The 16323-nt window shown below is 40.1% G+C and overlaps 1 protein-coding gene across 3 annotated transcripts in view; it reads right to left on the reverse strand.

Moving 5' to 3' along the window:
• Window positions 1-16323, reverse strand: part of epha3 (eph receptor A3) — a 102216-nt gene that overhangs the window by 78968 nt on the left and 6925 nt on the right. For 2 of the 3 annotated variants that reach the window (XM_053878209.1, XM_053878208.1), the window contains exon 2: window positions 1739-1968. In XM_053878209.1, the coding sequence (XP_053734184.1) occupies window positions 1739-1832 (94 nt within the window). In that variant the 5' untranslated portion in view covers window positions 1833-1968. Of the gene's footprint in view, window positions 1-1738; window positions 1969-16323 lie in introns of those variants that run through there. The other variant, XM_053878211.1, reaches the window with a different exon arrangement.

The raw sequence follows: 16323 nt of genomic DNA on the forward strand, positions 1-16323 counted from the left end.
GCGCCCCCGCAACGGCCCGATCTCACCCTGAACATCACCTAAAGGCGCATCTGTGGCCCCGATGTGTTGTCAATCTAAACAGCTGACATTAGATGGATTTCACGCATCATGTGCGTCCATACTTATATTCCAAAAAAATGGGTTTATTTCTAAATTTTATAAGGGAATTTGACATGAAAATGATAGTTTGACAAAAGCGAATAGTTTGTTCTATCGTGAATAAGACGTCGGAAGAACGTCAATCAATCAAGCAACTGACTGCAAGAAATTGACTTTAATTTTTAGCAGTTATTGATATTAAAGATGCCAGAAATGCGTCACGAGTTTATTGGAAACTTGACGTGAACTCAGGAAATAACTTGAATCCAACTTTGTTGTCCCGTCGGGTTGTTTTTTTTTTTTCTTTTTCGTAAAGCAAACAGTCCCGATCCTGTCGTATAAATACGTATAAAAATGTTTCCTCCTCTCACAGACACATTTCTCATCGCAGTGTTTTTGTCAGGCTGTATTTATGCGGTCGGGTGTCATTCTAACGGCCCCAAAGTTCAATGATAGCAGTAATAAGACCATATAATCCCCTATAAAACCACTCGCACAGAATCTCACCACATCTAAAAAAATTAAACCAGGCCTCTTTGACCTTAAATGCGTCGTTTTATCGCAGTTTTAGGCCGATTGCGTCAGACTTGGAGAAGTGTTATCCTCCCAAAAAAAATAAAACAAATGCAGTAAACATGGCAGAGGTTTAATGGTTATTTGAGGGTGATTTTAACTCACACTGTGGACCAAGTGAAAACGCAATGACAGCAAAAGAGTGCGCGCACACACAGACACACACACACCTACACACACACACACACACACTCACGTACAACTTGAAAGTATTTATCAAATAGCTCCATCACAAAAAGCCCAACACAACGACACTTTTTAAAAAATTTCACTAAAAATAATAATAAAATCTTCGTTATGTTCGCACCGAATTAATGAAATATGTTTATTCTAATGCGATCTCTTGTCAGAAAATGAATACATCCGGACCCACAGTATCACATGTGACAAACCTCTCTCCTCATGACTGCAGAAAGGCCAGTTTTTAAGCATTTTCAATACATACTCCATGATTTAAAAAAAGATTTTGCCTTCTGTTCCCATGTTTCTGCGACACACTGTAATGCCTGATTTATGATAACAAGTGGAGGAGTAATAAAACCGAAATAAAGAGAGTGTGACGGGCAAGTTGCTCTGAAGAAGTGTGGAGTTATTGACAACTTTTAAAGAAACTTTTAAACCCAAAACAGTCAGTTGTTTATGTGTGTTGATGATCGCAGAGTGAATAAATAAATAAATTAAACAGCATTCGTTTTCAAACGCACCACGCGTCAGTTACCACCAAAACCAGGCTTGAAACCAAATCAAAATCTTGGTTTATAGACGATGACATGATCGGACACGAGAAAGTCGGTCACCACTCGCTCGCCGCTACTCCGTCATCCAAACGCTCCGGGACCAGCTCCGTCCTCACTCACTGACATTCGAACAACACTTCTCCAGCGCCCACTTCAATTCGCGGACTCGGCCACTGCTCAACACGTACAAACAAGAAGCCATGGTCGCTCAGAACCTTTGCTTTGGAGCGACCGCTGCTCTCCAGACAGCAGCGGCAAGTCCGCGGTGCGTAAAGCGCGGACCGCCCGCGGACGCAGCACATCCACACGCAGACACAGGAGTTGCTTACCTTCATTCGGGGGGTAGATGATGGCGAACAGAGGGCGGAGGTGACAGAGCAAAAGTGGTAAAATCAAAAGGAGTGATCGCGGAGTGCAATCCATGGCGGCGGATCAGACGCGCATAACTCCATGAAGCTCTCCGGCGGATCTGAGAGCGTCTCCTCTTCTTCTCATCTCTCTCTGCTCAGTCTGCGCCGCTCACTGGGAGCAGGCTTCCGCTGGGTCCTACAGAGTCTCTCTGACACACACACACGCACACACACACACAAAGCAGGTTCACTACAGGTCAGTTTATAGCCATTATACAGGTGCTAGCCAGTCTAATGGGTTTAAATGACAGCCTTCATATTCAGTAAAATATTTTCAAATCAAATACATATGGCAGTTATGATCGTCAGTCATAACCCAAACCCTTTAAAATCAATAAATTGATCACACATGGGCTGCGTCGGTCTGGCCTTCATATGGAAATACTGCCTTTAATCGGACACATGAGGCTTTTACGCCACTAGTATCTGATTTAAATTATTACATTACAGCAGCTTAATTCACAAAAAAAAAACATGAATGCTGCATTTATATGTTTAGAAATCATCTTCATTGCAGTGTCTCAGGTGTGTTTCAAATATATTGACCGATCAGAAATGGCATGTTACAGCACTCGGGTCTTTAAATCTCGCGTCTACATGTAATGCACACCCGGCTATTTCCAGAGGGCAATGTAGACAGCACAGAATTGTCAACACAACGTTGTGACCGACTCCAGCTTATACCCTGATCCGGATCCATCAGCTAGAAATAACCAGTTTTAATGACGCGGCGCCGCTCCTCCGCAGGTTAGTTACGGATTAGCCGGCGACGATTGGACGCTATGGCTCTTAAAGTGATTGAAGAACCGCCGGTTTTATGAACATTTTTTTTTTTGAAAGGTTTCATCTGACTTCCATTTCCCCAGCTATGCTACTCAATAAAAAGAAAGATCGTAATGAGCTGTTGTGTTGTAATTATGCACATGGCGCGCTACACCGCCAGGGCCTTTGGGAGCCCCTGACACCTCTTGATCTACTGTGAGGGGCCGGGGAGCCATTGTACCGTCAGGGTCCTTGCTGAGGCACCAGCTGTTGTTGGGTGGGTGGGGTGGTGGCGGTGGGAGGGAGGGAGACGTTGGTAGTTTTTAGAAGGAATCTGACAAACAGGAAAAGTCAATGAGGCAGCAGCTAAGAATTCACAGAGTTCTGGATTGAACATTACCTTCCAGATTGACAGTTTATTTTCCTCCTTTTTTATTGTAATATATCTGTCTTTCATAGAAGGACTTTTTGTGGATCCTGTTACATCACCCACTCTATATTAAGTAGGGCAAGGCTCACAATTTTGCTTGTATTGGTGCGGCCATTCCGAGCAGCAGAAAAATACGTAAACAGATAAAAAGAATTGTTTTTTTTTGTTTTGTTTTTTTGTCCCACTAACTTTTTTTTCTCCATACTTTCATTATTTGCACTTCAGCCGTTTAAAAATCTAAGTGCCACGTTCGAGACCGCGAAACAAAAATGACTGTGAATGCAGTTATCTGATGTTTGGATTGGGTCTGAAATGACTGCTATTTTGGTGAAGCCATAGTTTACCCATCACGGCTGTGTTTATACATTTAAAACTATCTTGTGAAAGCACATGACAAGGTTAAAAACTATAGCGACTCCTCTCCGCGTAAGCAAAGAGTCAAACACAATCAGCTTTAAGCACAGGTTTTATTTTGAGCGGTACTGTCGCTGTGTTTCAGACAATAAACTTGCAAGTTGGTTCAGACTAATTGCCGAAAATCTGTTTCTGATTGTGGTAAATTGGAAAAATGTGATGGGAACCTTTTTCTTTTCCTCCTCTCAGTGAGCTCTTGTCCATTCTTGAACGCTCGCCAGTGGAACAAACCAGTCATAGAGGGAGGGAAATATTGATTTAGAGACACGATTGTGAATCGTGATGAATCCTGACGTGGCTCCGCAACGCGACTCGAGTGTTTTTTATTTCCGAGCAGTTGTGAGGCGGCTGCCACCCTCGACGCGCTCTCAAAGTAATATGCAAACAAGTAAATAAACAATAGTGGCTGCGTCTACTCCTGCTGACAGTACCTTCTTCCTCCCTGTGGTTCTGGTGCAGCACATTCCTCCAGATACAAAGCATGCAGAGCGAGAGGAGACAAGCGGGCCGCTGGCATGTAATTCAATCCTTCTCCACCAAAAATCATACCAGGCACGTTCTTTTTTTTTTTTTGTCTTTACCCTGCCAGCTCCACCACATTAAGGCCTTTTATTTTCTCACACAACTGCAGTCGCTGCTACGTCAATGCAACTCACAGCTCACTTATTTAGAGACTGACAAGTACCGTTGTATACTATAATATCTATTAGCTTAAACTCCCCGTTCAAAAAGAAAAAAAAATGCGTGTTGTCTGTTGTATGAATTACTGGACACAAAGAAATCACATGTCGCTGTCATTTTTGTATTTGCACCGCTGAATAATTGGGTTATGGATCCTGTTCCTAACTGAGCTCCAGTGACACCGACACAAAGAGCTGGGCCTCCAACAAACAACAAACAGAACAACATCTCTATTTCCCCGTTCGGTTGGGAGGCAAGCATCGTCTGGTTAAGATGGCAAGCCACAGGCTGGAGCTTTGACCCTTTGACCCGGCGGTTGGCTGACCTCCCATCCACGTTTCCACTCGAGCTTCCTCTGTTTGATAAACACTTGGAGTAACACTGTACGTCTTTCCTTCTTGAATACTTAATAGTGTGTTTCTTAGTAACTTGTATATGTACGTTTTTTTTTTTCTTTCAACTGTAAATGTAACAAGTTGGAGCGCCCCCTACAGTGAGTAGCTTGACTTGGATAGAGTTGCTGAAGTGGGCGGTTCATCTGTCATGTTTGTGCTGAATGTTGATGGTTCGAATGTAGTTTATTGTCAACATTCCCACAATAATTCTGGAGACTGGGCTTAAGAAAATTCCAGAGGCTTGAGGTGAATACTGCGATTGATAGTTGAAGTCATCAAAAAGTTAAAATAAGTCAAAAAAGGAAATGGTTTCTGAGTTAAATATGTCTGGTTGTTGCGTAGTCGATTGTCAGTACTGTAAAGTACAAGACTCGCTGATGTTGTCCCGGCCATTTGCAACCCTTTGCTTGCTCGCCCTCACACTATGCCGCCATATTTCTGTTGCAAAAATGTGCCTGTCCCCACTCACGCATCAACAAAGTTTACAAACACTGAACGGGTCTATAGTACAGATAGTATACAGGGATGATATCAACAAATATATTCGGCTCAATTCCATATTTTTAGGAGGTCTGCCACTATCTTTCAGACAAAAAAAATCTGTATATATATATATATATATATATATATATATATATATATATATATATATATATATATATAGTGGCAGGACAATGGAGTAGAAGTCGCAGGTCAAGTTCTGTGTCGTTTATTCATTTTTTAGGAACAGATTTTATTTATAAGGACACTCAGGTCCTTCCTACCCATCATCCCACTGAGAGACCACACCCCCAAGCAGCCATTACAAAATGTATTTATTTATTTATTTAGTTCAAATACAGGGTTCTGCTTAAACCTTCTTAAATGTGGAAAGAATGAAAGACTCATAACCAGAGAAGGATTTGCTTCGTCCTGATGTGCTTCACAAAGAATTGTGGTAAATGAAACATATTTTTATGTAATAAAACTTATGAAATTTACCAACAATTTGTTTAGTGAATGATTAAAAAGGTGTTGCTTTGCTGGTGCTTGTTTTGTTGCAAAAGAGTGAAGAAAATCAAAGTGATGAGTCATGAGTTTTTCCAACAGTTTTTGGTGAATGATTTTGCAAAATCATCATGGCAAAAATGAATTGTAAAATCTTTCTTTCAACACTGAGACAATCGCAAAAGTTGATCCAAACTATTCTGTCAAAAACTTAAATATCTGTATTCCAGTGTGAATTGCTTCCCATAATGATGTTTTCTTTGGTTATAATATACTGTTGGCCAGTACTCGGTCCTTGTGTTGCTCAGGTGCTTGAAGGTTCCCACACATCAGTCAGCCGTCATGCTCCATCTCTGATGCTGTCAAACATCATCACGGGTGACCGTCTCCGACTCAGGTGCAAAACTGGTCTCTTTTCCAGGCCATGATCCAGCATATCTTAAGGCCTCTCTCAGGATGATCTCCTACAGTTATGAAGTATCAGGAGTAAACTCTGCATATTTCTCATCACCGCCAGATTCCAACAAAGGCCGCTTGTTAATTGTCCTGAGAATAAAGTCCAGGATGAAATTATGATGTCGGAAGCGTGGGCTTGGAAACTTCTGCACAATAGCGTTTTCACAAATGTGTGTAACATCACAGTCAGAAATAATGAAATATGTGCGAGATACACCCAGTATTTTAGTTTGACACTTTTATGATGCTACCTCATAAAATGAAAATGGGACGATGTCCGTATTTTTTGCTTCATAAAGGGACAACAGATTATTACAGTTTGTTGGTGTTACAAACTACCATCTGGAGCCACGACCACCATTCTTGCTCGCACCTGTGTGATCTGTGTGTGTTGTGGTTCCTCGAACTCATCGTATCAACAACATTTCAAATGCTAAAATAAGTATTCTATTATACAGAAAAAAGAAAGGAGGTCAGTAACACTAGCTGCAAAATGTAAATTAGAGGCTTGCAGGAGGTCTGTGGCTTTTGAGTGCTTTTCTTGTTATCAATATTTATCTACGGTTTTATGGAGTTGTTTGTCTTGTGTCTTAACTATTTCATGGTCGATAACTGAGTACTGATTCTTGGGTGGGGAATGCTGTATTGCTCATTGAATTTTTTTGTGAAAAATATTATTAGTGTCAGTATTATTATTATTAGAAGTAGTAGCAGCAGATATAGTAACATACCTCGGTGTAATTTTTATTATATTATATTGCCAGGTATTTGTGGACCGCAGTACGAGCAGAAGTCATAGATGTGAATGGAAATCTTTTAAAAGTGGAGATTTACTTTCAAAGCACTAACAAAATTGAATTGGTTTCATTTACATAAATGAATACACACAGTATAAGTGTATGATTTTTGGCAACACATCCTCACGCCCATGATGTAATACACTGACGATAGGAAATCAGAGTTTTGCGTCCTATACTGATGCCAGTATAGGACACTGTACATTGACACATTGCTCCTTTTGCTTCCCTAAGCCCAACCTCCGCTTTCCAGTTGCGTGACATGGAGTCAGCAAGTCCCTCAGGGGGAGGAACATGTGCTTCAATTGAAAGCTTCATGTGTCGACATGCAGTGCAGACGGCTGCCTTCGGAGTCAGTCTAGGACGCAAAAGTCTGCTTTTCCCGACGTCAATATATTAGTCCATGGGAGTGAGAGTTGAGTAAGATGTCGTGCATCATATCCAACCCCATAGTGGAAACACAGCTCTCCATGACAGAGATATAGGCCTAAAGATCGAAGCAAATATTTGGTTTCCATCCCGACAAAGCTCCAACACATCCAATCAAACAAAGCATATCAAGGAGACATTTAACATTATCATCAAATCCTCCCTTGGAAAACTTCCTTCCTTGGAAGCAACATGCTCTGATGCCCTCAAACCAAACACATACAGACAAAAGTTGCTTTTATTTAAGGTCAACTAATCAAGTCGAAAACCATAATCTCTAGTCATGAGATTTAAAGGAAGTTCGCTTCGTCAGATAGTATTTTATTGGTAAGACATGATCTAAACAGGAGACAATATTGAAAACGCTTTGTTGCTCTGATTGTAAAACGACAGCGCTGCCAAACCTAAATCGCTCACAGACATACTTTTAACACAAAATTCTCCTCATTACTGCTTTAGTTTTAAACACAACGTTCTGTTTTATCTTATTCAAAAGCCTATAAAAGTTATTTTAATTACGACGCAGCGCTATTACGTTTTTTTTAACAGCCCGGAGAACTTGGAAACGGGCGACACAGATTCTCGACTGGAATGAAATAAAGCCGTTTCATGGTGTCACGGCTGAATACTGACGAAACGGAATGGCGCTTTTTCATGTTTCCTGGAGGGATTTAGTGCACCTTTAAAATGCAAGAACACATCAGTCATTCCATTGGTTCCCATCCATCTTAAAGAGACGGTGACCTCACTTTGTCTCCTGTCTGGGCGACTTAGATTCACGTCGTGCTTCAAACTGGCTGTAATATAACTCAAATACGCAATGCTTTTAAATGGTTGTTAAAAAAAAACGCGCGATGACGCGTGAATTTCAGATATTATATGCAAAAAGCTTTAAAAAAAACTGAATACTTTTTGAAAGGACTTCCTCCTCAGAGCAGCAGCCATCATTGGAAAGACAGTCCAGTCCGTCGCTGAGCCGTTGCAGAGACGTTTAACTGAAATATTCAGAGGAAAAGCACCTTAATTATACAGATGATGGAGAGCAGGCCCAGAAGTGAGTGTCGGAGAGTGTCAGTTACACACAGGTTTCATAATAATAGCATCTAATAGGACCAGGTCTCGGCGGATCCTTCAGGCTTCTTGGATGCATCCGCGTTGACACAGTTGTGGTTGTACACACAAAAGCACAAGAGTCTTTATTTGTGCCGTCGTAATGAATCGCAGCTGTATGGAAGCCCATTTCCGTCAGGTAAAAAAAAAAAAAAAAACTCGGAGAAAACCAAGCAAAAAAATAAATAAATCACCAAGCAAATTTTTTTTTTTTTTTTTGTGATTTTTTTTTTTGCTTTTTCTCCGAGTTTTTTTTTTATTTATTTTTTTTTACCTAGCGGAAATGGGCTTCCATACAGCTGTGACGAAGGTTTGCTGAGCGACATGGAAACGGCGGGGTTCAGAAAGAGGCAGCTGGAGCACTGAGTGACATTGAACAGCCCCACTTACGCCACATCCGAATTATAGTTCATTAATACAATTATCTCAACACCTACTCGTTGGACGGCAACCTTTCAAACCCGCGGGGAGGATTTACATTCGAGATATTTATATGTAGGGTTCATGTATCGGTTTTGGCTTGGAAATGTATATTGTAGATCCAGAATGGCATCCAGTGATGGATGGTGTAAGACAAGAGCTGCTGAGAGACGAACCAGCGGAGGTTGAAACACATGTGTATTTTTCTATTCCGGCCTGTTTATACTTGTTCAAGCTTGGGAGACCTCAAGGAACTTGTAGTGAAGAACTGGGCAACCGATCTGTATGATGAAGTAAAACTGCAGATAGTAACTTCACTCCACCCGCCATCCCATAAGAGCATCATAATGGCTGCAACCTGTCGGGTTTATTTCTCCACATGCGGGCGAAGGATTGTGCTTGTTAGGAACCGAGAGAAATGGTTCCTATTATCAACAAAACAACCACAACGTAAACTGGATTGTTATTAAACCAAAACATACTAATCCCAAACTCTTTTGTTGTTTTTGTGCCTGGTGTGCTATGAGGCAATAATGTGCAGAAGCGGACATTCACGAAAACGAAAGCAGCGGTTCCATGACGGGATTCTGGACGGAGAAAAACGCCGTTGGCTAAATATGTTCGCATTAATGAGGCCTGTTGTCGTCCAGAATATCGGTGATTGCCTGCTAACATGCCAGAACAAGGGTCGGATTTATGCCTCACAGACCGACGGGGAATTTTTTGGAGCGCGATCTAGCAGAAGAGCCAGCGGACAGGCGTGTCGAGCGTAAGTCGTCTTTGGTATGTTGGGTTTGAACCTTGAAAACCGGGCCCTGCTTCTTGGCCTGAAGACTTTCATGAATCCAAAATTGATCTGATTCTTTGTTTCCATTAGCAGATTGACTGTCCCGATCCAGAAACCACAGGCATTTCTTTCTCCTTTTCTATTTCTCCAGTTACTGACTGGGTTAGGAATAAAAGGGCAAATGAATACTTGGCGAATGGCGATTGTCATCACTTTCAACAGTATGTGTGAAGAAGTCCAAGTTAAACAAACACTGCTGATATCAGTTTCAGGATGAGACATGCAGACCAGCGATGCTAACTTCATTAAGCAAATTATATTGGATCAACTCGGTGGTTTTTAATTGGACTACAATAGCGCCTCAGCGGCCTTTGAATTGAGTTGAATTGATGCATTGTTTTAGGTGTTTTTTCAACAGGATATTCTATACATGTGAGAGTAGGTGCAACATGAATCTCCAAACTAGAGCTGCAAATTCATTGATATTCCATTTAGTTTTCGGCTCCCCACAACACTGAAAACAAGGTAGTCGTCATAAACTTGTCGGGATTTTCTCAGCACTTTAGAAGTGTAAGAGATTCACCCAGTGAAAAAGTAGATTTCTGATGTTTCTGTTGCCAGTCACAGTGTGACCTCGCCCTCATTCAAGACACTCTGCCCTTTAACATAGACTGTTAAAGAGGACTCTTAAGGACATACGACACGTCCCTACAAAGAATATAATTTCATTTTTATTTTATTTTTAACTTTGTTATTTTTGCTAGTTAAATAGTCAAAGACTTTATGCTTGATGAGAGCAGATCATGAAATCACTGAACTGTTTTGAATAATCGGAATTTCAATGTTAAACAATATAATCGTGAATATGATTTTGTTCTTTTTCACACAGCCCTAATACGAAGCTGTCACTTATAGATAGACGTGACTAGAGACTGACTAAATCCAAACCAGAATGGCACTTGTGTTGCACATTGAATACATTTGGAAAACAACATTAACTCAGTGAGAAAACTTGTTACTTGTTTTGATGTTTTAATGTGTAAGAATTGTTATTCATCTGTTATCATGAACATACTTTAATGGCAATTTCTGAAAATGTCGATGGTATAAACAGTTATTATTAAAGTATAGACAGCTTTTAAGAATGTTATTTATTACAACAGATGATAAGAATATATATATATATATACATATATATATATATATATATATATATATATATATATATATATATATATAATTTTTATTTACGTTTTGTCAATGAGTGTGCATTTTCAGACAGAAACCGTTTTTACTTTTCAAGCTCATTGAATCCATTAATAAAAAAACAAACTGTTGTGAAAACATAACTTTTGTTTTTGTCTGATGCGGTGAAACCAGAAACCATAAGAAACCATAAGTTGGAGCCACGGTCCTTCAGATGTATTTGATTTTGTCAGATTATATTTAGCACACTCTACCTCCACATCGACAACGGACATGTTCACATGACTCAAAGAATCAATAAAACAATCCCATATGCAATTGCTCATCACCATCGACCGTGTTCCAGGAAGGACAAGCAATGTCTCATCACGCATCAGGTATGTTGGATTCTATTATCTCATTATTTGTCAGCACACTTTAACTATGTATATACTTTGGAACACATGGTTACCATCAGCATAACTGGGACCACAAAACCACAGTGTTAGTCTAATCTCCAAATACCTTGTGTAATAGACCCTGTGTCATTATGTTCCTTCACGTAATGATACGGACACACACGCACAGCCTCCTCAAAGCAAAGCTGCGATGAGCATGTTTGCGCCACATCCAGCCGAAACACTGTACTGAACCGTGAAAGCCCTCCTCAGTCATCAGGGCGGCTGGCTTTCATCTGGAGAACGTCTGATGTTCTTCCTGCCTTGTTTAAGATGTATTAAATGCATTCGGGAGACGGCTTAACTGCTTTCATCAACAGGCAGCGGCAGCGTGTGAGCGCCACCAGCCTGACTGTGTTTGTTTGGTGTTTTTAGTCGACTGATTTAAAAGGGCTGTGGTTTGGGCGAGGAAAAAGTTCGCACAGCACTTTAGAAGTTTGAACGGGATTGTCAAGTAACATTGGCCCAGGAAAATGGCGAAAAGTGAACATCAAAAAATGTAATTCTTTAATCGAATAAAGATCTTTTTTATGCTGCCTTCAATAACAAAATCTACGCAAGCCATCACCGTGGTGTTAAATTAGATTTCATCTCTCTGTATACAGTATCTTTATCTCTACGACAAGTAACCAACAAGAGTTGAGCAACGAAGAAGCCCATCTGAGTCAAGCAGTATTTATTAAAACTGCTGATGTTTAACAACATAAAACTTGCAATTGAAGCTGAGGATTTCGTCACGTAAAAGCTTCAGTCGGTTGGGTTTTTTATTTTTTATTTTTGACGTCATTGAAAAATATTCTATTAAAATTGTGTAAAAATAGTATTTTGGGGTGCGCACCAATTCCCTCCTTAATCATAAATCTCAACCACAATCCTAAAAAATCCGCGTTCTCGCAAGGAGCAAGGACTGTCCCAATTCTTAGGAAGTCAAATTGTAGCACAAGACTGAGGAGCATAGCTTCCTCAATTTTCATCTATTGAGAGATACCCAGAATCCTTTGTGTAGTATCAAAGATGGCGTCGAAAACAAATAGACCAAGCTACAAATGTAAGTATTTTCTTTGATACTGGGAATACAAAAGACAAACAGAGCTGCAGACGACATTGTCTCTGATCCTGTAAATGCTTCTTGCCCCGACCTTCGTCTTCTTCTGAATTGACGGACACTGCTTTGACGTAATGCTGCCCTCCAACAGGCTAAGGATGTACCTGCATGAAGGAGTGTCTCATTTCGAAGGAACAAAATCTTCCTTAACCCTTAGTTTTGAGGATTGAGGTTGAGGTATTGGAATTGTGAGCATCCCAAAGGACTGAAAATCTCATCCAGTCACCGTAAGGTGAGAGACCTAAAACGATGCTATGATATAATAAGTGCCTTTCTGAAACTTTTTGCTCGGTATGAAACTGCATTCGCCGTAATGAATAATACTGCAACATCTGTTTAATAGTTGTGTGGACAAATACGTTTAGTAAGCTAGCTCAGATCTGTTTTTTTGAAGTTAGCGAATAGCCTTCTGCTAACTGTAGCTTCTACCGGCCGCAACTCTGCTTTCAAGAATACAGTTTGGAAGTCTGAGCTTCCCAAATGCAATACTGCCGTGACTGACTCAATTGAATAAGTTTCCACGTCTGGTGGTTTGGTCTCAGAACTGGCAAGGGACCGCCCCCGTTCGGACGAGACCCCGCCTCGGTGGATGAGAACGGTCTCAGGAGGAGTCAATTTTCCAAAGTTATCTTCTGCATCTAGACACAGACCAGTCACTTAACCTCTTTGTCCTCTGTAACTTCGACTACTTGGTGAGAGAATGCAAATTTTAAGGGAAAGCACAATCAGAACAAAAACCAAAAGGACAAAATCCTGCATTATTATATTCTGTGTTATTAAATAATATCAAGAATTTCACGTCCATTATTTGTAAAAGGCTAAAAACTGCAAGATTTAAAGGTCTATCATTTGAATTGTGGAATTCGCAGCTGTTCTAAAGGTAACGGTAGATTTGAAGCGGAGCATCACGGTGACAGAAAAGACCTTTTTATCCTAATATTGACATCACAGAAAGCTGAATGGCATGAGGCAGTGGAAGAGATCTGGCCTGTCACGGATTCCTCAACTGAAATGCAAAACATGACATCACACACAAGTGCACCAGACCTCAGCAGCGATGCGCCGTCTCATGTCGTCCAGCGGATTTTCCCCTTTTGGCGTAGCTTTATTGAACATGTCATATCTGATCCGCGAGTGGAAGTCTCTTTCGAATGTGGTCCTAATTGCACATTTATCTTATTTGTAAGCATGTGACATCAATTAGACCAGTCTGTTCACTGGCCGTGTAATTTCCTGGTTGGGCTGTAATCGCAAAATGCCCTGTGAAATGTTCGAGGGAATGTCGGGACACGTGTGGACGTGGGGAGTGAAAACAATTGTAGTGTTAGTTGAATTCAAGCGCTGCAGTTTAGTTCATAAACAGCGAGTGTGATTCGACAGAGCAACGTTGGCCTCCACCTCTGGCGAACGATCCACAGCTCCCTCCTCTCTGACCCTCTGCTATACAGGCTCATCCTCCACTTGTCTTCATTAGCATATTAACTCAAAGTCCCCTTGCCGGAGCCCGTGGGAAACTGCTGTAATGAGGAAGATAGCTGGAGTTGAAACCAATCTATAGCGGAGCTCTGCGTTTTTTTTTTTTTTATTCTATAATGCAGAGGAGCCTCTGCTGAATTTCACCTTGACCCTGGCGCTGGAATTCTCTCACATTCACACCTTTGTTTTCATCCTGTTGGCATCTGATCGCGACTTGTTTGCGCTACATTAATAAGCCTTCTGTTTCCATTTGTCTCATACTGAAGTATGGATTGATGAGCGGAGAATTAAGTTATGACTCGCTCTGATTAGATGGGAAACCACGGCGTCAACAAGATCCCATAGAATTACTTGGCAGCCGCTTCTGATCTGAACATGTTGGTTTAGACTGCGATCATGAGAAAGTAAACTGAAGGTTTGAGAAACCAAATTGTAAAGTTATAAGTGTGAATTACATATGAACATATGAAATAAACCTGACTTATTCCCTTAAACCTTGAAGCATTTCAACAAGATCTCACTCTCGAAGGTTTGAGAAACCAAATTCTAAAGTTATAAATGTGAATAAATTCACAGGTCGTTGTACAAAAGAACATATGAAATAAACCTGACTTATTCCCTTAAACCTTGAAGCATGTCAACAAGACAAATACGCTTCTAATTTTTGGACAGATATTTTTTATCCTGAAATGTGAAAGAGCAAGGTGTTTCTCCTCTATCCAGCTCGGTAATGCAAGTAAAGTATTTTATATATTTATACTGCAATGAGGAGAAAGTAAACTGTAATCTCACACTCTATGGTTTGAGAAACCAAATTGTAAAGTTATAAGTGTGAATAACATATGAACATATGAAATAAACCTGACTTATTCCCTTAAACCTTGAAGCATGTCAGCAAGACAAATACGCTTGTAATTTTTGGACAGATATTTTTTATCCTGAAATGTGAAAGAGCAAGGTGTTTCTCCTCCTAGTACTCTATCCAACTAGGTAGTGCAAGTAAAGTACTTTATATATTTATACTGCGATCAGGAGAAAATAAACTGAAATCTCACTCTCTAAGGTTTGAGAAACCAAATTCTAAAGTTATAAATGTGAATAAATTCACAGGTCGTTGTACAAAAGAATGTATAAATAAATGGAGGAAAAATGATAAGAAAAAAGAATAACACAAAGCAATAAAAAGTACTGGCGGTTAAAGGACAATAAAGACACATTTTTTCAACAAAATGCAGTTCATGAAAAACATTATGGAAAAACGACTTCATTTATTTATTATTTTATTTTATTTTTAAATATTTCTGGAAAAAGGAAAAGTAAAAAAAAAAACAGTTGTCAAAAATACTGACGTTCTTTTCTGTGTATATTTAAGTGATATCATCAAAATAGACAAAATATAATGACATATTTTTCATCATATTCTACCCATTTAGCAAATGTATCTCCTTCACTTCTGTGCTCAGTGAGCCAGGTCTAAAGTCAAACCGCACACATGCAGCGCACCTGATTCCAAGAAATCAGCCTTATAATTGGCAGTTTTATTTTTTGGTAATGGATTGTTCCAGACTGCGACGTCTGAGAAGAGTATTATTAGCACGTTTCATAATTATTGATTGTCCAATTTAGATCAAAGGCATATGCGCAGACGTAAAATGAGATCTTGTATTCATAAATAAAACTCCATTTGCATCCGTTTCAGACGTGTATATATAGCAACGGTATGAAATAAACCTGACTTATTCCCTTAAACCTTGAAGCATGTCAACAAGACAAATACTTTATATATTTATACTGCGTTGAGGAGAAAGTAAACTGTAATCTCACACTCTATGGTTTGACAAACCAAATTGTACAGTTATAAATGTGAATAAATTCACAGGTCGTTGTCCAAAAGAACATATGAAATAAACCTGACTTATTCCCTTAAACCTTGAAGCATGTCAACAAGACAAATACGCTTCTAAATTTTGGACAGATATTTTTTATCCTGAAACGTGAAAGAGCAAGGTGTTTCTCCTCCTAGTACTCTATCCAGCTAGGTAGTGCAAGTAAAGTACTTCATACAGTGGACTTGGAATAGGATGAACTAGGATTATGACAATTTGCCACCCACAGTTGTACTTTTCAGTACGTCCTCTGAGTCTCACAGCGATATACTGGGATGATCTGCGATGGGTGCGTGGTATTTGTGCTTATTAGATCATAAATAATAATCCACAGTCAGAGAGGACGTTGTCGAACACACGCCGAGGCTAGCTCCTATACGAGCGCACCATATGCTCCTGCGCCCTGGGGGTGAATAGCGTTGCGTGTAGGATCCCACTGAACATAAAGTTGCTTGCTGGTTGGACAGTCTAAAACATTGTGACACAGGCCCAGTGGCACAATTTCACTGGCACACAACCGTCACGCTATCTTTTACCTCCAAATGACCGCTTTTCCCCCTAAGCTCTACTGTAGAGCAATCTGTGAGAGGAAACCTCACATGACTCAGTCGGGCGAAGAGAAAGACATTCAGGAGTTATAACAACAGATTTGCAATTTTGTTGGAGCGCAGGGTTTTTTTGGGTTTTTTTTTTTGACATACTTGCTATTTTTGGTCTCGGAGGGGA

The sequence above is a fragment of the Synchiropus splendidus genome, chromosome 10 (assembly GCF_027744825.2).
Source record: "Synchiropus splendidus isolate RoL2022-P1 chromosome 10, RoL_Sspl_1.0, whole genome shotgun sequence".
Classification (NCBI taxonomy): Eukaryota; Metazoa; Chordata; class Actinopteri; order Syngnathiformes; family Callionymidae; genus Synchiropus; species Synchiropus splendidus.